The 23,531-nt window shown below is 38.3% G+C and overlaps 1 protein-coding gene across 1 annotated transcript in view; it reads right to left on the bottom strand.

Moving 5' to 3' along the window:
* Positions 1 to 5,881: 5,881 nt before the first annotated feature.
* Positions 5,882 to 23,531, bottom strand: part of CA10 (carbonic anhydrase 10) — a gene marked incomplete at both ends in the record, with an annotated part of 211,046 nt that continues 193,396 nt past the window's right edge. Inside the window, 5 exons of the mRNA XM_084218375.1 lie at positions 5,882 to 5,904; positions 6,772 to 6,946; positions 9,186 to 9,340; positions 14,551 to 14,623; positions 16,208 to 16,303. Of these exons, the coding sequence (XP_084074501.1) occupies positions 5,882 to 5,904; positions 6,772 to 6,946; positions 9,186 to 9,340; positions 14,551 to 14,623; positions 16,208 to 16,303 (522 nt within the window). The remainder of the gene's footprint in view (positions 5,905 to 6,771; positions 6,947 to 9,185; positions 9,341 to 14,550; positions 14,624 to 16,207; positions 16,304 to 23,531) is intronic.

Genomic DNA, 23,531 nt, shown 5'->3' with positions numbered 1-23,531 from the left:
GGGCGGACCCAGGGAAAATAAATGAGAGATGGAAAACCCCAGATGGAATTTATTGGATATGTGGTAAAAAAGCTTACAGCAAATTACCTTCAAGGTGGAAATGGTCATGCACCCTGGGCATGATCCGACCTGTTTTCTCTACTCTCCCCAGAACAAAAAGTAACCTGTTAGGTGCTCCATTGTACGAGACCCTGAGAAGGGAGAGGAGAGGTCTGAAGAAAATCATACCAGTGATAAGTGGGAAACAAACCTGGGGGGAGGAGGAGTGGCCAGCGGCAAGAATAATTGATTATTATGGACCAGCCACGTGGGCCCAGGATGGAAGCTGTGGGTATAGGACTCCAATTTACTTACTGAACAGACTGATCAGATTACAAGCGGTGATGGAAATTGTTTCGAACCACACCTCCGAAGCCCTGGATCTATTAAGTTGGCAGCACACCCAGGTACGGGCTTTTGTGTACCAGAACCGGATCGCTTTAGACTACTTGCTGGCCAAGGAGGGGGGAGTGTGTGGAAAATTCAATGAATCAGAATGCTGCATTGAGATTGATGATTATGGGGAGACCATAAGAGGTCTGGTGGCCGTGATCAAAAAGGTGGCCCATGTCCCTGTCCAAAAGTGGAATTCTATATTACAGTCCTCATGGTGGGACAAATTATTAGATGGAGCATGGTGGAACAAAGTAATATTTCTTGCGCTCTGTTCAGTAGCTGGAGTCCTATTCCTCCCTTGCCTGATACCCTGTTTTATCAGGCTGATTCACTCAGTGGTCAGGGGAATGCAAATTGCAATAGTCCCCATCGACTCGGAGGGAGCTTCTGGAGGCAACACATCCAAAATCATGCGACTGAGAGGAAAACAATATGCCAGCAGTGCAGCAGAGGCATTGGCAAAATTTGAAGAACAAACCAAGAAGGGGTCAAATTATGTGGTATATCAGGGTATCCCACAAGGGGAATACCGAAGAGTGTGAATGGTGCTTCGTTTGTGGGAAACCCTTACTGGTGGTGGGTAGATGTAGGAATTAAAAATTTGACAAAAGAGTAGCATGAATTAAATGGGTGAAATAAAAGGGGAGGGATTGTTACAGATGTATGGTTAATTCATGCTATAAGTAAATATGTATGTATAAAATATTACATGAATCCACTGCATGCCCTTGACTACTCCGGCTGGGAGCATAGTCCTATTTCTATTCAATCAGTTCCCGGACCACACTAAAGATGATATCAAGTCCTTAGCTTAAGAATAAAGCCTTCCTGGGCCATGAATGTCATCTTCCTTGAGATGATTAAGCCTTTCAGGAGAAATGGCTCCAGGAACAGATTACATCAGTCATCCCTAAGCACCGGCACCACCCGAGTAAGTGTGAAAGACAGCTATACAGACATCGAGGCTTGCCTTTTGCATTCGTATGGACCCAGTGGTAGATGTGAAAGAAAGGTGTTCTGGAGAAGTCCGGACAGTCATTGGGACACCTGGACTGGCTTTGTATCTATATGGTCCAATTTCTACATGTGAAGGGACACAAAAGGACATTCTGTCATTTCTGCCTCAGGCAGAATAAACGAGATGTAAGCTGGCTGCAAGAAGCAGTCGGGGTGAGCCACTGGGGAGATGCTGACACTCTGTCAGTCAGGTTCACCCAGCCACTCTGTCAGTCAGGTTCACCCAGCGCCAAATTCCGGAATTGACGCTGTCTTGGCTGTGGTGGATTTTTGATAATTTGTAATTAATATAATAAATCTTTGTCTTTTTTTTTAATTTGGCTGCGGATTCAATCATATATAACAGCGAGAAAGGATGATTTTTGTTTTATAATAAAATAGCCAAGCTTCCAGGCATATCCATGAGGTGTTTGCTTGCTGGTTCAGCTTTGAAGGCTGGAAGAGGAAGGTGGATGGACAGATGTATGATATCTATCGGTACAGTTATGCTGAAGGTCTTTGTTTTCTGCTTTCATCCCACAGATCTCCTTTAGTTCTGATTTTCTGCTTAGGAATATTTTTTCTTTTTGGGTAAATAAAAGGAGCTTATAAACCTGAGTTTATAAAACTCAGCTATTACAATTTTTTGACTACTACTTGAAACAGAGGATTTTAGAGTATTGTAAATTTGAATTGTCTCATGTTTTTTATCATCAGATGAGCTTGATAGTTTGGTGCCTAAATTGTTTTGATATTGTTATAAATGATCGGATCCTCAGCCAAATTAAAAAAAATTTGACAAAGTTTTATAATAGTAATTACAAGTTGTCAAAAAATCCGCCACAACCAAGACAGCGTCAACTCCGGAATTTGGTGCTGGGTGAACCTGGATCCGACTGACAGAGTGCCAGCGTTTCCCCGGAGGTTCACCCCGACCATCTTGTACAGCCCGCTTATATACCCTATATTTTCCCTGAGGCCTGAATAAGAGGATGTCCCTTGTGTTTCTTCATATGTAGAGTTAGAACATAGGGATGCAGAAGTCAGTCCCAGTGCTTCTACAACCATCTAGATTCTTCCTGGATGTTCTTTTCACATGTATCGCTGGGTCCATACGGATGCAAAAGGCAAGCTTCGATGTCTGTATAGCTGTCTTTCACATGTACTCGGGTGGTGCCCCGATGACTGATGTAATCTGTTCCTGGCATAGCTCTCCTGAAAGGCTTAATCATCTCAAGGACATGGCCCAGGAAGGCTTCATTCTTAAGGTAAGGACTTGATATTATCTTTAGTGTGGTCTGGGAACTGATTGAATAAAAATAGGACTATGCTCCCAGCCAGAGTGGTCAGGGGCATGTAGTGGATTCATGTAATATTTTATACATACACATATTTACTTATAGCATGAATTAACCATATATCTATAACAGATATCATGTTCTTCAGTGTGAGTGGACAAATCTAAGCATTTTCTCCCATTATTAGGTACTTAATGTTATCATCATGGCATGACAACCTGGTCCTGCCTGTGTTGTGGACTGTTCATCCAAGTCAACACTACAGGCTTCCAGGTGTGCATTACCTGTCAGGTACCTCCCCACTGTGCTCAGCCTTATCATCAGCAAAAAATCTCATTCCTGATCTGAATGGCTCAGGCAGGGGTAGCAATGAGGCCACATTAAGCCCTTCCTGAGAATACTGGGCTCTGTCTGTAGCGTGACTGCTGAGTGCTCTGGACAAAGTGCTTAGGTTGGAGGGATTACTCTGGGCAGGTGTTGTGTGAGCTCTAAAAATAATCATCCTGTGCCAGCTGCTTGATCCTGGACTTTATCTTTTTGCTTGAAGGTTTTGTGATAGGGTGTGGCTTTCTCTGGCTGCTCAGTGTCCTGACAGAGCTCCATGCCTGATCTGAGCAATTGGTGCTGGATGTCTAAATGTGAGTGCTACTGAAACAGGCAAAACACTTAGAATGCTAAGTGTTGGGGTCTCTTTCTGCTGCAAACTATGACTGAAACAAAACCCCAAGCAATTCACGGCAAAATATGAAATCTTAACTTAACTCACAAAATGGAGTTGGAAATGTTGACAAATATATTTGTGGTGTTTCAGTATAATTGCTCCCTTTCTCCATTTTCAGGGTTAATCCAAAGCCCAGCATGATTCCTTCCTAGGAATAGTCCCTACTATCACACATCTCCCTTTCCTTAAATCCCTTCTATCAGCTTTCATTAAAATAGAAAATAGGGTTTATTGCTAATTACAAGCTTTATTATGGAGGCCTGGCTTATCTGCCTTCTGTTATGGAAAAACTTGGACCAACAACTGTTGGATATTTGTCCAAAAATATAGATTGATGCATTGTGGATTTTATGCTCTCAGTAACTTTATTCTGCACCCTAAGTGAAGCTTAAAAAACACCAAATAAGTAGGAGAAACAAGTTCATAAGTTCACTCAAAAATATTGAAGGCATGTGACTTCCATTGTTTTTCAGTTTTTATTAACTAGGTAAACCTTGAGGTGGAAATTTTGCTTTTTTCAATTACAAGATTTGACAGTATTAATCTACAGTGTAATACTTGCTGGGTGACATTTCTGTGGTTGTGTTGTGGATTTTTCTGTCACTGTATGGTGTTGGAAGCCATTTGAAATGCTTGAAATGAAGTAACTTGAGTATCATGTATTTTACAGATATACAAAGAGGATCCTGGAAATTAAACACCTTGACGATCAAGTAATTTACCCATGTGCTGAGAGAATCCTAGGCCAGGGTCACTGGTCCAAGACCCAGTGCAGACAGGGCACCCTTGTGTCAGCCCAACTTACCCGAGCCCTCCCTGCACCTTGCACTGAGCAATTGAACTGCTGACAGTTCTGGGTTCCTCACTGTTTTCTGTCTCCATCCTGAGGGTCCCCTGAAGGCCAGTCCTGGCCTCTTCTCACTTTACAAACTGCAATCTTTCCAAACAACAGACTCTTGACTTTCCTGTCAGGTGCTCCTTACGCTGTTCTCTTCAGGCACAGATAAAATAACATTTTTTGTCACATTAAAGCTCCCTGGTTGTTCCCTTACACTTCTTGTAGTGCCTGTTCTTCCATTTGGTATAAACAATTTCTTGGTGCCAGAGCATTGTTTGGCTTCATATTGCTTTCTGTAAACTTAAGTGTGGTACAATGTAAGCATTAGGGATGGGGGATCATGAGGCCTGACTCCTCTCCAGACTGAAACAAAAATACCAACCTGAAAAATCCCTCAGTATTCAAGAAGGTCAAACATGTGCTGTGTGAACTTGTTAAACACATTTATTGAGTTCTTGACAGTAACCAAACACAGTGAATGACCATTATAAATAAGAAAAAAGGCATTTGCCTTTACTAGGCCAGCTCCTGCTTTATCTGTAAAGAAAAAAATATCCCTTTCACCACAAATTTACAGGATTGAATGTTTGTCTCAATAATGGCTTCAGTAAGGAAAATGACAATTTTAAACTGAGATATGTTTCATCTGCTTTCTGCTTCTGAGACCAGTTCCTGTTAATGATGGACCATAAGTGGAGTTAAAGTTATATTGCCTTTAAGTGCATTCCCAATTGTCCTTAACTCACTTGAATGGGATGCAAACAATGAAATTAAGTAAAAAAAAAGAACAAAAAAAGGAGGAAAAAAAAGAAAACCACAAATAATGCATCCACAAGTAGTAGAGGCTTGTTATTTCAGAAAGGAAAAAAAGAAATCAAAGCAACTAAACTAAATTAATTTGTTAAACACATTTATTGAGTTGTTAATAGTAACCAACACAACGTATGATCTGTTGTAAAGCAAGAAACAGAAAATGGATATATTCTGATTTTGCCAAATCCTACTACAGATATGTGACAGAGGGAAATATTTCAATTTCCTTTATATTCTGCAGTGATATATTTACAATATTTATCTATCAAATTCTGTCCTTTTTAAAATTAAATTAACAGAAAGATCATACCCAGAAATATTTCCTTTACAGGAGTCTTGTTCTGTCTTGTCAGTATTTATTAATGATAGTGAAATAAGAGAGCTTTCCAAGATTACTTGGCACACAGAACACAACTCCACTTTGATGCTGTACTGAGCCACCTTTTTTCTTTTTTTTTTTTTTTTTTTTTTGCCATTGAGGGAGAGAGGGGGAAATGAGAAAGAATTTCATATGTACAAAGCCTGAAAAGTCTTTCTTTGTGACTCCAAATTAGTTCAGGAAAATTGTAATCACATTTACTGTAATACTTTTGTTTTGTTTTGTTTTTTAAATGGCCACCAATCACATGAATAAATTTTGAGGAGTTTTCCAGCATGGCAGCTCTTTTCCCACAGCACATGGTGCATGTGAGCCTAGAGAGGGAGGTTGGGTGCATTGTAGATGATGTCAGTTCCCAGAAGGAGCATTCCACTGAGGATTTGAGTTCTGCCTGCTCTGTCTCATTTGAGGAGCCATTCATTTACTGGAAGAGAAACAAACAAAAACAATTATGCTTCAATAAACTCCAAATATGAAACTGGTTTAACACTGTGAATCAAATTTAACTGGTTTAACACTGCATTAGGCGCTTAGACAAAAATTCTTTAAAATCCAGGAGGTTCAGTTTCCTCCTTTTTCTAAAAAAGAATTAAGTCTGAATGACTGTTCCTTTGAAGTATTGCAACACAGTCATCTGCCTTGCTGCTGAAAATGTCCTTTTTTTCCCTTTAGTGCTACTCCTTCATAATGATGATATTACTGCTGTGAGGGCACTTTAACACCACTATTTCAGGCAACACAGTTGTATGCCTGGGCTCAGATGGCTGAGACACATTAAAGCTCAGTTGAGAGCCACAGCTGTGGCAGTGTAGGACTCTAGCTGCAGGTGTCTGAGCTGCTTCATTGTTTATATCCACAGCTTTTTATCCACTTAGCAATTTAGGTGTTTGTAATGGTGGTGCACCTTGAAAGTGAAATTAAGTCTTATCAATTACTAATTTTGTTTGAGATCAGTTGTCATCAAGACTAGCTCATCCCCCATTGTGGGTGAGTAAACCAGAGCAAAATGCACTTTGTAAGGGTAGAAGACTTTAAAATGAGGCTAGAAAACCAAGGGCCTGTCCTATTTGCCTCTAAAAAACATATTTGATGTCCCAGGCTGTTTTTTTTTGTCAGGCTTTTCCTGCACATTTACTCATCTATTTCAAATGTGTGGCATTTGACTGAAACAGTTATTCCCCAGATCTGGAGTTTTATGTTTTTATTTGTGTGCCTTGTTATGCCCTTGGATTTCTCAAAGAAAGGAGCTCAGTGGAATCATAGAAAAGGTTATTCTGGAGGTGGAACGTACCTCTATACTGTAGTTTCTGTGCTCTATTGTTTGGACAATCTTTTCCCTGTAAACTAAAGTTGATATTAGTTCGGATACATCGATTGTTGAGAGGCTGGACTGGTCTGAAATTGTCGCTCATGCTCAGAAATATCTGTGATGGCTGATTCTGGCTTAGGAGTCGCAAAGAATGCATCTATAAAGAAAAAACAAGGGGGTTTTCGTACTGGTCTTTGCTGTAAGTAAACAATATACAACACTAGTAAATAGATTAGTTAATAAATAGAAATAAAACAGAATTTCAGTGAAAAAGAATTTCAGTAAAACAGAATTTAAGTTAATTGCCAGTTTGTAGTCAGAACTTAAAACCGTTCCTTGTGTGTTCCTCTGTTTCTGTGCCCCATTTTAAATGAGAGGAACCAGTTTTGTGGGTAGTGAATGAAAATGGTATTGAGGTGTCCTTGGGTGAGACAGAAAGTAATGGCATCCACAGTGCTGGATGGCAGCAGCTGGTACAGAGCAAATGAACTTGATGAATGACAAGAGCTAATTTCCTGAACAGTGTAGCTTTCAGTTGAGAAGCCACAGTTTTGGTTGGTGTTATTCAAGAACCAGGCAGGGGCAGGCTGGATGGGAAGGAAAACTGACAGTGATGCTGCTGAAGTCGTGAAATTAATGATGTTAAAAAGTGAGAGCCTCTTTTTGCTGACAGGTCTGTCACGATACTGTCTGTGCTGTGACTGTGGGTGTTCCTACAGCAGACTCCGGCCTTCTTCTGAGCTGGTTTCACAGCACAGAGGGAAATACTGAATCATCCTCTGCATCCAGCACTGGTTGGCAGAAATGGCTGTCATGGTGACTATGCAACTCTTAATTGATTCGAGTTAAACAAAATCAGAGAGGGAAAAAAAAAGTTTCAAGTTACAAACCAGACATCCTCAATATTTTGATTAAAAGATATAAAACCAAAATATCTTCCATGTCAGTGTACAATTTAAGAGGTTTGTTTATGGCATTTAATGGGGAAATCCAGTAGCTGGATTTTATGTACTGGAAGTCTTTAACAGCTTTTAGAGAAAACTTGAGCTGGGCATTGCTTTTACAGTATGAGTACGCAACATAATTAGTAAGTATTTCACAAAATCAATTTTCAGCATTAATAATGGAGGATATAACTAAGTATTAATGGAGGATGTGATTAACCATTAAAGCATGACAAGGAGCAAGTATCATGAGGTTAATAACCCATAGGTAGCAGCACAGACTAGAAATAGTCGAATCCTTATTTTGCACATTAATATTGGACCTAAAAATGTTGCTTGTAGGAAAATATTCAGGTCCTGTGTTTGAAAAGTTCACAATAGTAAGCATTTTTGCCTCTGCTCAGCTGTGTCATTCTCCCAAATCACCTATTTAGAAAGGAAACAGAGTATTTTCACTACCTCCAGACTAAATTAGACAGAAGGAATATCGCAAAAATAAAACATCTCAGGCTTTTAAAAGTAATCTTATTTACAATGTTAATATAATTTTAAATCCCAGAGTGATATTTAGGGTTGTTTTCTGGTTCCTCATTTCATTTCTCAGGCCATATTTCTTCTGCTGCCTGCTTGGGGCAAGCAGATGGTGGTTCAAGAATTCCTTGGTGTTCCAGTATACAAGAGAGAAGGTTTTAGTTCAGCTCACAGCTCTGTAGGCAACTCTGATGGAAACTCTGGAGAAGAGGCCAATTGGTGTTAAATTTGGTGTTTTCTAATGCCAGGCTTTGGATTGTAAGTAAGTTGTACAGAAATTTAGTTTTTGAGATTTTTCCACTGGTGTGTTTCCTTAATAGCCTCCTTTTGGATGTGAAGTTGTGTTTTCTCTTGCATAATTTCTTGCTTCTCTCTAATAGGGGCTTCAATACATCAGTCTAATTTTTCCAAAGGTATTTGTGGTGTGTATCCTGTAATTTTATTCTATACTAGAAAGCATTGGCTGATTTTATTTCCAGAAGGCTCCAGATAGTGTATCTCTGTCACATTATTTATTTTCTGCCACGTGTTTATTCAGACCTAGGAATGACCTCTGTTACCCTTAATAACCTTAGTTATGTTTGTACAACACTGATATACTTGTTTTAGAGTCTCCAAGTAACTGTTCATAGCATCATAGGATGAAGCAGTTGTGGAGAGACTGCTGAAAACCATTTGGTTCAAACCTTCACTGAAAACAGGGTCGCCCTTAAAGTTTGTTTGTGTAGATACTGATGGAGTTCTTAACAGTTAGTATTTTTATTTTGACAAAAAAACTCTCCAATGCTTTTACAAACTGTATAAATAGCATGCAGAGATCCCTACAGCACAAGAGTTGAATCTAATGTAAAGCTATAAATATTATGTTTAAAATAATAATTTGTACCTACCCTAGATTGAGTAATTTGTAAATTGCTTTACCTGCATCCTTGTTATGTAGACAGGTTTGTTCATTATTATCCAGCTTGCTGTTTCATAGCAGGGTGGAATTGTCATTGACCCATCATACGTAATGAAACTGGAGGTCTCTGGATAAAGTTCCTCAATATTAAGCCCCTGTAGTAAGTATGCATCATCTGGAGAACAAAAGAGTTTCCTCAGGTAAAACAGCAGCATCACAAAACAACAAACAAAACCCCAAACAAAACAAAAACCAAAACCAACCAATCAAACATCACCCTTTTTATGTCTCCTAATTCCAGAACATGACAACATGATGATCAGTTCTGCTAAAGAATGAAGTTTTATAGATGCACATTTCTGGATGCTCCAGCAGTTTAGAGAAGAACAAGTAATGCAAGTAATATCCCACCAGTGCTGGGTGGTTCTGCACTGAGATTCCCATTCACACACACTGGGAACTGAGCACAGGCACCCACAAGGCAACACTAAATTACATTTAGGGACTGGACTCAAAAGCTTCTTGAAGTTGCAGTTATTGATTGAGATGCAGAAGCCTTTGGAGAATGCTGACTTTCCAGTTTTTGGGGTCATTAACAAATTTTGCTTGATAGAGCCTTAGGAAGGCGAAGAGAGTTAAAACTTAATTGCCCTTCTGGCATGAGAGGAAGTTGCAGTTAATACATGATAATAAAGCTGCTCTACGAAGCCTCCCAGCCTTTCATGTGCACAGTGGTGTGGGTGCAGTGCCAGCTCCCTCAGAAAGCTAAACTAGGTGGAAGGCTTGCTGGGAAGCAGTACCGGGATTCCTGCCTTTATTGTAAGGCTCCCTGGGAATTAATGAAGTGTATTCCTCTGCAACAGAATTTATTCTGTGGTTATGTACCTAAATATAATGAGATATATCTTTCAAAATTCATCAGAGTTCCACAGTGTTTTCTGTAGTATCTGCACTATTTCTCTTGGGTGGTGCTGGCCTTACAGTACTTCTGGCAGTGCTGTCAAAGCTAAAACTCAGATTTTCCTGACAAATCTTAGGCTGTAGAAGTTCCTCCACTCAGGGATAAACATATTGTATTACTTATACACTGCTGCTTGTGTGTATCTCAGAGAAAGCTGGGGTGGTTATGATTTGCAACATTGTGAGATCTCTTTGAACCCTTTCACCTGTGTCTGGTGTCTTCAGATTGGTTCATTTGCAGAGGAAACATTAAAATGCATACGAGGAAAAGGGCACACTGAGGTGTGTTCCCTCTTTCAATGCTCAACATAAGCTGACCTTCATTTTTAGAGAAATCCAAATGATCAAGGAAGTGTAGAGGAGCTAAAAAAGAAAGGTGCAATTTAACTTGATTTAACATATTGTAGTGGAAGGACATAACTTAGATGAGCAAAAGACTTGTCTTGTACAACCTAATGGACAAATAAGAAGGGCTGCAGACTATTGTCTTGGGCAACAGAAAATCAAAGAACACAGGCAGAGAAAATGTGACCTTGTTTTTTTTATTTTAACACAAAGAGTCAACATTGTACAGGGTTTTGGGGCAACAATATTGGCAGCTACAGCGTGAGTTATACTGCCAAGGTGAGAGTGTAATGTTTCTGCCTCATTCACCAGGGCCTTACAGTTATTTAATATTTTAAAAGTGTTTGTTGTTTTACAAAACAAAATCTTGGCAGGTCCTCTCATGTTTGTTAGACAAAGAGCCCTCTGCCCATCCCTTGCAGTTTGAGCTGGATGGTTGCTGTGCTGGATGGCTGGCTGGATCCTCAAGCAGAAGGGGAAGTGCCATTAGTGTCTGGGAGGTGGCTGACTGTCCCCTGTTTTAATATTCCCAGGCTTCACTGGCCCATGGCCTGGGACAGCTTCTTTCTAAACCCAAATCTTCCAGACAGAAGCATGCAAACACTGTCAAAATGCAGTTATATTTGAACAAGTAGAGATGACTGAATACACCTGGTCATTAAAAACATTATTTGCAGTGCACTGGTAATTTTGCTAGAATTGCATCAGAAGAGAACTGATGGACTCTTTTCATGCCAATTCCTGTTTTCAATGAGTCGTCACACACTTTTCCCCTTTCCCATATGAACAGCCTGTTCATTATTTATGAGCCATGGAAAGTGGTGTGTTTTAACACCAAGTGGCACAGAATCAGGCAGAAGAGATCCCTAAAGACCAAATCTGCTTTCTCGCAGCCATACTGGCTTCAGCTGGGTTAAAATTATTTCAGCCAGGTAGAATTTGCCCTGAAATGTTTACTAGGAGATGGAAAACTAACTGAAGATTAATACAGATGAGAGATATTGATATGAGAAACTGGAGGAAAATATCACTTCAGGAAAAGTCAAAGATAGGGGTGAATGAAATAAAGGTTTGTCCAAGAAAACAGTACTTATTAATGCCTGTATATGAGTTATATTCCCATGGGAAGTCAGATGATTCCATGAGAGAAGACTACACAATAAGAATTTGGTTACCAACATTTTACCCATGAACAGGTCTGTCCTTTCCCCACATCTTGGTAGGGGTTTCTTTTTCTGGAGTTGAAGCAGACCTGGTGGGTTGGTATTAATACCAGACTGCAGCGCTTCAAAGTCTTGCTTGTGTTTACTGCAAATACATTCAAAATGCTCAAAATCACCCTGTATGATCTCTTGCCAGTGACAAACTTCCTTTCATAAATCCATCCAGCCTTTCCTGGATCCTCTGCATCATTCCTATCTGTAGCCCACAATGTGTTACTCTTGATCTGCTCGTGCCTTATGGTGATTTTCAAACCCAAGAATTTTTCTCTCTACAAATTAGATTTCATTAGATTACCAATTCATTTACATAAAGGCCTCAACTCTGACAATTTACCTAGGGACTTATGTAAATCCTTTTATCCCTAGGCTTGTAATAGATGTGTGGGATTGGCTTTCACAGCAAAATCTGTGTGTGTTCTCTTTATAATAATGCTTTTTATAGGGAATATAGTGTATTTTGAGTGGAGGAAGGTACATTTGATTTTAAAGCTTATATCATGATAATCCAGAAGAGGATCTAGGTTAGATTTACAGGGTAAGTAATGTAGAGATCCTCAGTTTCTCTGCTTACCAGACAATGACAAGACCAAATTTTATGTGGAATTTTGGGAATCTAAAAAGTTAATTTTTTCCCTGATGTTAAGCAAATACTGGATGAAAGCTCATGTAGCATGACTGTTTTGAAAGAAAACTAACTTATCTCCTCAAATGGCACACTTAATGAGGAATAATAAAGCAGTTTTCTTTTGAGATATCCCCACAGCTTCTGACTAAAGCCTGCTTGAAAAAACCCTTGTTCACCTTGCTCACAGTAGATACTTTGGGCTGCGATAACAGAACAAACTAAACATTTAAAATTTCCTTAAAATTTCCTTGGGGTCCGCTTTACTTCACTGTAGTCATTAATATCTAAAAGTAGAAATTTCCCTTTTAATGCTCTTGGCATGTGGAAATTTCATGCAGCAGGAGAGACAGCACTTAATTTTGTTGCTTTTCTTTAAAAAAAAAAAAAAGTCAAAAGCTTTTATTTATGTTATGAACTGTCCTGACTCTGAACCAGCATTCCTTTTATCATTCCCTCCATGCTCCTCTTGAGCACATGGGGCCTGGGCATTTTGTCAGCACCATGCTGAGTATTGACTTCAGGAGTGGAGCCCTAAAGCAGAAGCTGCAGTACTCCAGCTAATAAAGGCACACTAGAAATCCTTGCAGTGTAAGAGGTAAAATTAGTTTTCAGCAATGATGCTATAATCCATCATGCAAGACAACTGCAAAATTACTTTCAATAACACTTTCATGTTCCAAATTTACACTAAAAATTCACAGTCAATACTTGTTACTACAGTAAGTAACCCAATGCCATGTGGAATATTATATGCATTGTGCCTACCAGTGGTTTAATTTTAATGGATAAACTTAGCGAAAAATGTGGTTAAAAATTAAAGTAATTCTGTTAATCACTGCTTTTCCAGCCTGGGTTTTATGTGTTCATCTTCATAAGAAATTCATTTAGTATACCCAAATTAGGTGCGATTGAAATTGTGTTTCCCTTGTAAGGAGACAAAAAAAGCAATGGGAGGTTGTGGGATGCTGACAGCTCCAGAGAGGAGGAGTTTCCACTGTAAATGCAACATACAAATGAAATATTTGGTATTGGGAGAGTGGGCCCCATGGAAGAACATCTGGCTGGTTCCCAGAAGCTGGGAATATGGAATCTGTGGGTGAAAGAGCTGGAAAAAGCACTCTCAGCCTTAACAATAATTCCTTGTTTTCAGGATGCTGCAGCAGCACTGGTAGGCAGGAAGCTCTTGCAGAACAGCCTTGCTTGTGTTTTTGCAAGGAATTGGGACAAGAATTTGAAAATGGGATTGATCTGCTTCTTCCATGCAGAGAAGATGACATTTGATACTGGTAGAACAATCTGGAAAAAACATTCTGAGGAGAAACCTCTGTTGCCTTCCTTTCTATAGGTATTGTAGAGAACTGAGTTTCATTATCATAGACGCCTCTTATTTGGACTAAAGATGTACCGAGATTTGTTAACTCTCAGGTAAAAGCAGAGTAGCTTCAGTGGCATGAAAGGTGTGTGTGTTGCAGGAGAGGACAAGGAATTATTTGTGTTATCTGTTTGCTGTGTACTTTCTGAAAGTTAAATTCTGCTATTGTTGAACTTACAAACTTCATAGCAGCTTAGAATATTTGACAAAGGAAACGAGGTTTTCAGGAGAAGAGGTTTAATTTCTTATATGTATTTTTCATTATTTTTTCTAAAATACCTTAATTAAGCTCTGGTTTTCCTCAAGGTCAATACATGAACATGGAATTATTGAGGATCAGTTAAAGGCTTTTCAAATGTGAATACAATAATATACAAGTTGTGGTAATAACCTCTTTATATAATCTGTTAAATGCAGCAGTAGTTGAATAGGAACGTTGTAACTTTTCTTTCAAAAAGAAAACACTGATGAATACTAAATCCAGTAAATTGTGCAGCATCTTGACATAACCAGATCCAATATAATCCAGGCTGCTACACATGTCCCTTTTACTGCTAACAGTAGACAGGTTCTCCTGAGCATTCTGTGTGAATACAGTATATGTATGTGTCAAATATAATTTCATTAATTTGTTGTTGCCCCTTCAGATGTAAAACAGACTTTGAAGTTTAAAATTCATTTGATAAAGTGATGACCTAATGAGCTCTTTCACATTCCTGAGTTTATCATGCAGAGTTCCTGGCAATGCAAACCTGGAATTTCTGCCCATAATGAGGTGCCTCTTGTTTCAGGATCACTAAATGTGTTATTTGATACTGAAAGAACACAGCTGTTACCAGAGGAAATGAAAAGAAACTTACTCTTATATGTTATTCTTGTTATGGTGTCTCTGTTAAGCATACGATTTAGAAATGGATTTGATGATTCAGATACCTACAGAAGAGAAAATGCACAATGTCAAAGTCTTCTCACAGACATTTCCTTGCCAGAACTACAGCTTTTCCATGTGTGCACACAGACACTCTATGATACTCCTCCAGTTGGGTTCTCCTTTTTTTCATTGTTGAGGGAGAAGGAAATAATTACTTACTTTTTTTTCTAATGAAGCTTGATAGAAAGTTGGTAGAATAAATAAAACACAAGGAACACGGCAAACAGAAATCAATGCCTGAATAAAAGCATGAACACAGGTTTCTTCTCCAACAGCTTTGATGAAATTTGCAGATGGTTGATATATTAGGCAGGATTTTCAGTAGTATTCTATTATTTTATTTATTGATAAATATAATTTCCTTGCAGCAGACTATTTTAATTGCAAATTAAAGCTCTCTTCCTCTGGTTTATATCTGGGTATGAGGTAACACGTCATGTTCAGGTGGAACTTTCCATGTGTCAGATTCTGCCCCCCTGTTGCTCAGCAGCCCTGAGCAGAATCTGGTCCATTCTCTGACACCACCCTGCAGGTTCTTCTAAATATTGACAGGATTTCCTCTGTCTTCTCTTTAATTTTCCCTTTTCCATGAATGCAGGTCAATACTTTTTAGATAGAAAAAAAATTTTAAAAAGGTAGCATAAATGTCTTTCTTAAATATTAGACCTGTGTGAAAATTGCTCTTTTATTATTATTTATTATATTTATTATATTTATTATTATTCAGTGTACTCTGTGAAATGCATACTTTGTATCTGAGGGTAATCCTTTGTTAGGACCTTTATGAAATGGGATTAGAGTACTGAGGGGAACTAATAGATATCCCATACCTAAGGTGTGATGAGGTGAACTTCAGTATTACTCAGAAATACACACTTTTTTAGACTGATGAAACAAAGATACATAATGACAGAATATAAACAATATTTGGAGGGTTGGAATAATTTTTTTTTATAAAATGAGACAAAAGGTTTCTCCGTTGTAGTTAAAGAGGTTTGGGAAAATCATGAAGTCTTGAGTTCAGTGTTATATCACTATAAATTGTAGACTTAACTATGTACCTTGAAAGCAACAGGATGGAGACAAAATATTCACGTCTTTGTGGTTCTGTGTAATGCAAGATATCAGAAGTTCTACTTTTAATGTTCTTTCAGTTTTCATAGTTTTTAGATGTTTTAAACAACACAGAGAAAAACTGATTTTGCTGGCTTTGACACATCAGCATGACATGCCCTCTTTCCCAGGGCCTCAACCCACTAGAAGTTATTTAATTAATAACATTTCATGAAGAAACACCAAATCTGCAAAGCTAGTGACTTCTGCCATAGCTATTAAAGTGTTGTGAGTGATGTTTATGATGTAAGGGGTTTTTTTCCCCCACCTCCCTTACCCCTTTTAATTTTTTGTTATATTATAAAAGCTTTGGAGCAGAGATGGCGTGCTCAATTAAGGAAGAAGATGTCTCTGGATTCCAGAACAGAGCCTTGGGCATTGCTGTAGCATAATTCGGAGTCTAACGCCTACATTTACGGTTCATGGAAAATTTACTCTCTATATATTAGGAATCTGTAGTACAGAATACTTACTTTCATAAATATGGAAACTACCACCAACCCATTAGGACTCTTTGCAGCTTCTGTGACATTTGTGTACAGCTCATGGTTATAGTGGATCAGCTGAACCTAAAAAAGGGTGAAGGGAAGGATTACAATTAACCAGTGGCAAATAATCCCATACAGTGTTTGCAAATACTGCCCACACACTGCTTGGTTTGCATCAGGATCCCATCTCTGCTTTGAGTACTTTGTAGCAGGGTAATTTTTCAGGCATTTGCAGCACATATCATTTTAACAATTTCAGTCATCATCTGGCTCCAACTGGTACAGCATCAGCATGTTTTCCTCTGAATTGCCAGCCTCTGAGTTCCCCCACATCCAGTTACATATTGCACTGCATGGGCTGACATCACTTCTCTGTTCTAGCAGCACTTGCCATGGGCACCAAGTAATCTGTACTCTGCAGCCTGAAGCCAAGAACAGAGGAATCAGGGGTTGAAATAATTGAGGAAACATATGGGATATGAGTTTGGAGCTGTGAAAACCACCACTCGCAGAATTCTAAATACTGATATTCATTTGCCCCAGATTCTGCAAACTTGTTTACAGAGGCTCCTACAGTTAAGCACTTACTGTATTATAGTCAACCAGGTTCTCCTTAGTACCTGCAGCTTTCCTTCTGCTTTTTAGTTTTATGATTGGCTGGAACTTTTAAATTACAAAGGTACAGTTCCCTTCTCTCACTTCCTTTGTAAATGTCTTACCCAGAACCTTGATATTTGATTTGTCTGGGATCACCAGACACTGTTACAATTTACATTGCAAACTTTTTTTTTGAAAAAAAAGATGAACAAATTTAATGAACTCTGGTGGCAGTTAAGTACTTCTGAACAGATGAAAGCTAGTCAGCTTTATTTAGCCTAAAGATCCTTCTTAGTTTTCAGATGTCAATTAGAAAAGGAAGGTTCTTGTTCTGGCATTGTCAGAATTGCAGCAGCCTGATGTTCACATGTAAAAAATCAGGTCTGTCTTTCATGTGCTGATACTTCTAAGGCTGTTCAGAGACATGCTGTGAACAAGATCAGTATTAAATTGGTTTATATTTGGTAATCTTTGTAGCTATACAAATGGTCCAAGACTAAGACTGCCAGTAAAGAAATTTCATTATAATGTGCTGTCCAGGTTTATAATAAGGGAAAAAAACAACCCCTAAACATCACTGAAACAGGGTTTAATGCCTGTATTGGTAAAATTGTCTTTTGGATGAATGTGAGGTCTGGTTATTCAGTACTGAAATGCAATTGTGAGGATTTTTCTGCAGGAATGGTGTTCCTACAGGATCTGCAGTGCACAATCAAGTTACACAGACTAAACCTTACTTTGGCACCCAAAGGTGTAAGTCCAGCAATCCATGTGCTGATCTGATTATAGCAGTATCCCAAGTTATGTGTAACCTATACCATTATTATCTCAGTCCAAGATAGGGTAAGAAATAAATGATGCATTCAAACAGTTTTATTTCCTACATTCTGCCCTGACTGCAAAATGTATTATTCTTTTAAGTAAATCTTATCAGCTTTATATAAAAGGCCCTCAAGCACAGTCCTCTCACCACCCCCCAAATCCCTTTGTGATGCTGTTTTAGTGCTTGGATAGATGTAAAAAGGGGCAGTGGAAACTCTGAAAGAGAAAATTTGTTGGTAGGATCAGATTGGTGTGTAGCTTTACTATTCACAGCCAGCAGTTCAGAGACCAAAAAAATAAGATGAGGGTCAAAAGTACTGGTATGATGTGTTAATTTCAATTACTTTTGTCCTGTCTCAATTGGGAACTATCTAAAATATGTCAAAGGAGCCAATGGAGTCCTCTACCAAATTCTGACAGCCAGAAAGCAGGCCAAGTGAAGGTCTCATACAGCACACAGAGGTTATAATGCTCATTCATCATCACTTTGTGGTACTACTGAACTTTGATAACATCCCTGTTCTGGGGACTGTGCACTCACTGAAATTTTTAGGCTTAGTCTCATATTTGTCTTTTTATATACAACTCTTTATCCTGGCAGTCAAACTAACTTGTGAATTATCAAGGAAATAAGTGATGAAATCTGCTTTAGACTAGACCTCCTTCTGTAAAAAGTCCCAGAAAAACAATGAATTAGATAAACTCGTTTAATATAACAAACCAAAATGCTGGGTGCAGGAATGACTAAAAGCAGGGGACAAATTCTCCTTCCACCCATGGGAACCGTGAGTCAACATCAAACTCTTGTTTCAACTGATGGCACTTACAGAAATAAAACCACTTGAGTATATACAACGACCTACAGGATATTTGTCCCAAACAAAGGTCTCAGTGCCTAATGAAGAGACACTCTTTTTTTTTCTTCTCAAACCTGTCACCTTCTCTGTGCTTGGGTTGTATCCTGTTGTATCCTTCCTCCCTGCATCCAAATTAATTTTAAAGCTGTTTCCATGGTACTATGGTTAAATTCATTAGGTTTATCTTTTTTTAGAAAAAGCTTGACCATCTAAGGAGGCATAATTTTCAAAGTTTCTCACATGGAACAGGCTAATTTAAAAAGATTCAAATGAATGAGTGTCTTAAACACAGAATACAACAGGATAGAAAACCATAATTCCCTATTAAATTTCCTTGGAGAATAATTTCTTTAAGTTGCCTGAAATACCTGCAAGCATTTGGTCTGTATAAAATATTACTGGACTCTTCCATGAAGGTGAAGCCACATAAGTAAAATTGCTCATATATGAAAATCTCACTTTTCAAATGATGACACTGTATTAAAAGCACATCACAGTAAGAGCAGACTTAAAATGCTGAAAGCACCATTTGAATTTAGTTTGGGTTTCAGGGCTCAAAGGCAATACTGAATCTTGTTTTAACCCATTGATTTTTTAGGAAGATTCCCCCTTTAAGATTAATTTGCCACAGAACAAGTGATACCTCTTTGTTTTCCTCCAGCTAAAGAAGATCTGTTTTGCAGGAAAAAGATTAATTACTCTCTGATGAAAAACCAGAACGCGGCCTTGTTCCATCACCCAAGAATGTGACTGGACCAAGACCAGAATCAGAAACAGAGCTTTTTAGCCTCTCAAGACTGTCCATGTTCTGCTGCAGCCAAAAATGGAGCAATAGGATACCGAGGGAATTTAGAATATTGCAGTAGTTCACACACATTTTTCCACAGTCCTCTTGGGAATATTAGAATACCTTTTTTTCTCACTTGAAGAATTATAAACATTTTTGAATTGTAAATGACAAGAGAAGAAAAGCATGAAGTAAATGGCAGCAGGAAACAGCTCATCTGTAACCATAGTATTTATATTATGGTGTAGTACCTGAGAAACTGTTGGGGTACCTCATTGAGAGCAAGCAGAAAGTGTGTTTCCAGCACAGCAGGGAACAAAAGCAAATGAAATTGTTCAAGAAGACTGATTGTTTGTTTTGATTCAGAGTTCCTGTAAGAAGTGTCTAAGATATCTTTAAGGAAAATAATTATGCATTTTTGTTTATCCAAATTTTAATAAAAACAGCAAAAGAAATGTAGTTTCTGCATGGTGGGTGCCCAGAGAGGAAAATAATTTTACTGAGTTAAAAGCTATTAATAACAACAGTTATTCAACTGTTAAAATATAACTGCTCTTACAGGTCTTGTAAAACCTGTTGGAAAGAGTTGCAATGTTGCATCACCCAAGAGTTATATATGACACTAATTTTGTGGATATGAACAGGTATGAGATCAGTGCAATTTGTGTGACTGACAAAACTGTTTTTAAAGTTGTCCTAAATTAAATTAAATGTACCTCCTGCTTTGTGGAAAAGTATAGCACCAGCTGGGAGAACATGGACCAACTCTGTGGTCCTGATTTGTCTTGTTTTCCTGGACTAATCCCTAGCAATGGTGCAGGGGAATTTTCTTATCTTTGAAGAACAAACCCATCTTTTCATGCCCAGGTTACTCAACCATGAAATCTTAGTGTTTGAAAAGGTGGTTTTACCCATACCCTGGTTAATTAATCTTAATGTATAAGCCCACAGCAATGCAGTGCTCTTGCTTTGTTAATAAATTGATAACGTGAATTGTAGGTGATCACCTGTACTGCAGTTTACTTTGCATTTTAGGAAACTACTGCAGTTTTAAGATTAAAATCTGTTTAAAAAAATAACTTTGCTACATTAAGCTAAGGAGAAATGCAAAAAACCAGTTGCTTGAAATATCTCTAACTCTCTAACTCTCTTTGATGTTCTCTTTATTAAAACAGTGGTTATTTAGGCTTTCGTTGACACATGTGGTTTGTGCTTTGTTTTGCATTTTTTACTGATTTTGACAGTTATTTTTTGATTTAAAAGAAATATGTATAAATACCTGGTTTAATAGATAGGCTTGTCATTCACTTTTATAGCTGTATGCCAGATGTTTTATCCTAGGAAAATAAACATTATTAGAATTATTTTTTACTTTAAAGAATAAGACTAAAAATGCATGGAAGGAACTAATTTTTCTTCTGCTTCTGAGCAGACAGCTGTGTAGAGAAATTAAATAATTGTGCAGTAAAATGGAAGTACAATTGGGTTAACTACTCTTGGCTGCAAAATCTACTCTATTAGAAATAACGGCATGCTTGGAATTAGCACTGAAGCTACAATGGTGTCTATCCATTTTGTCAGAGTAGTTGGTAACAGCTAACTTGCAATAAAGAGTGTTCAACAGTGAGCCTCAGCTAGTGTTCCTTGGTAGCATGTTAACATGGGGTGTTATTTTCAGCATGTATTATGGCTCCTAAGAATGAATATATACTGAATATAAAAGGCCCTGCCATAACCTGCTTTAGGGTTGAAGTAGTTTTCTCTAGTTATTTCTAGATGCCATTTTGGCTGCTGACCTAATATCCTAGACCCTGATAAGGCTCTAACAGAGCCTTATGTCTTGTTTATATGCAACCACTGCAGCTAGAAAATATTTTTTTTTAAATTACCTAAATGAAATATAGTCGATTAAGTCTTTCTTTTAATATTTATATATACTCTGAATACTTTCCTAAGTCTTACTTTAATTTATTTGCAAGTAGAAACAAGACTAATTTAGGTAATATTTAAAACTTGACATTTTTCTTAAGCATCACCAGGACTACAGTAAAAAGTACAAATTACTGTCTGAAGAGACAGATTGGCCATGTATATCTCAGAATTTGCTTTCAGGACTTTCTCCTTTGTGCCAACAACAAAAAAATTATGTAAATAGGCTGAAAAAATAAAAGTGAATGGTGATGGATTCCTGATATCCAAATGCTGCTGGAACTGTTGCAAGTGTTACAACTATTTGTACTCTCTTTCACACACCAGAAAATTCAAGGAAAGAAAAATCCAAATTGACCCCCAGAGGTACAGAGGAATTCCTTGGCTGCTGGTTGCTGAGTGATTCAGGGAGGGTTTTTGACAGGGGAGTCATTGCTGAGCCAATTGCTCCAAACATGGGTATTTTTGGCTGACCTGCCACTCAACCACTCTTGTCACTCATCATTAGCAGATGAGCAAGAGCTGGATAAACTTAATAAATGACACCTCTCTGCAATTTGCTTTGTGTGAGGATCAAATTGAAGTTAGAGGCTCAAATGCTTAATGTTGATTATGTCTTGGCTGATGCATTTCACTGCAAGCTGTAATTTGGCACTGACCCAATCCATCATCTGCAAAAGTTGTATCGTAAGAGAGAATAAGGGTAATGTAGGGGAAAAAAACCACTATTAGATGAATCCATCATCATTTCTGGATTCGTGCAGGATTCTCTTACTAAACACTGCATTTAAATTGTTTTCTCATCTTAAATACAGCAGATGCTCAGACACCTTGATGATGAACTCGGTATAAATGCTCCATTTGGTAGATTCAGTTACATAATGGTGCTCTGTATTTCTGCTAGAATTCTGTTTCTTTAGCAATGAGCCCAGAAAGCAGCAGAAAATGCTTCCTGCATGTCAAGAATGTGGGGAAGTGGTGATTGATGCTATTTCTGTTGTTCACTGCATTGCCCTGAGACATTGAATACAAAGGATGCCAGAGTAGGTCATGGACAGAGGAATTAGCAGTTCAAGCCTTCTCCAAAATCCACCAGACCTCTCAGTCCACCTCACTAAAGAACCATCTGTAGTTCCATTTCTGTTCAGGGACTGGGCATGATGGGCAAGGGCAAACGAAGACATATCACAGACTGATGAATAAAAGGATGAGAAAAAAAAGTTAAGAGAATTTGGTCTAGTGAAAATCTAGATCTTGTCCCTTTTGTCCTCATTTCTTCATCTAGTAAGGAAAAACTATGTTTAAAGTTAACTAGCAAGTAAAGGCTAGTGTTAGGGTTTCAAACCAGAAGCAGAAATAAGGCAATTATCAGTTTCACCTGCTCTCTTGAGCACAGAAGTGCATTGTAAATTCAGAATGTTATTTTTCTATTTGTGCCAGAAATGAAGCACGGGATTTTATATTCTTAAGATGCCAGCTATATGTGTATATGAGGAAAGCACAGAATAAAACTGAGGATGTATTTTAAGAAGCGTTTGGTACTGTCCATTGGAGAAGATATAGTAGCCAGGTGGGGGCTGGTCTCTTCTCCCAGGTAACAAGAAACAGGATGACAGAAAATTACCTCAAGTTGTGCCAGGGGAGGTTTACATTGGATTTTAGGAAAAATTTCTCCCCACAAAGGGCTGTCAAGCCCTGGAAAAGGCTGCCCAGGGCAGTGGTGGAGTTACCATCCCACAAGGACAAGTGGATGTGGCACTTGGAGATGAGGTTTAGTGGTGCCCTTGGCAAATTATAGGATAACAGTTGAACTTGTTTAAATTAAAAGGTCTTTTCCAAAAATTCAATGATTTTTTTTTTCTCACGGTCTTCTCTCAGGAGTCTCCTTCCACTTTAGTGACTGAATTGCTCACCTCTGAACTTAAAAACTTATATTCAAGTCCTGCTCTGCCTTTGAGCAGATCTCCTTCCCATCTTGGCCCAGCTTGTCAACTCCAGCATGGGAATAGCTGCATTTTCCTCCAGTATCAATATTGTGAGAGGCTCAGATGTAACATTACTGGTATTGGGGAAAGCATCTCAATAATGAATGTTATGTTTTGGAGTTTAATCTATGTTATTGATCCACGACAATGACAATTTGTGACACATCACCCATAAAAGGCACAAAAAAGATCAGAATCCAACTAGTTCTGGGAAAATACTGTGGGATTTCCACTTGATTTCCAGCACCTCAAAAGATGGTAACAGGAAAACTTTTAAAGCCTGATAGAAGAGAAAAAAACTGAAATGGACTTAATTGCTGGTTAAGTTACTG

This window comes from Fringilla coelebs (assembly GCF_963513975.1).
Source record: "Fringilla coelebs genome assembly, chromosome: 19".
NCBI lineage: Eukaryota > Metazoa > Chordata > Aves > Passeriformes > Fringillidae > Fringilla > Fringilla coelebs.
This window is presented reverse-complemented; position numbering and strand designations above follow the sequence as displayed.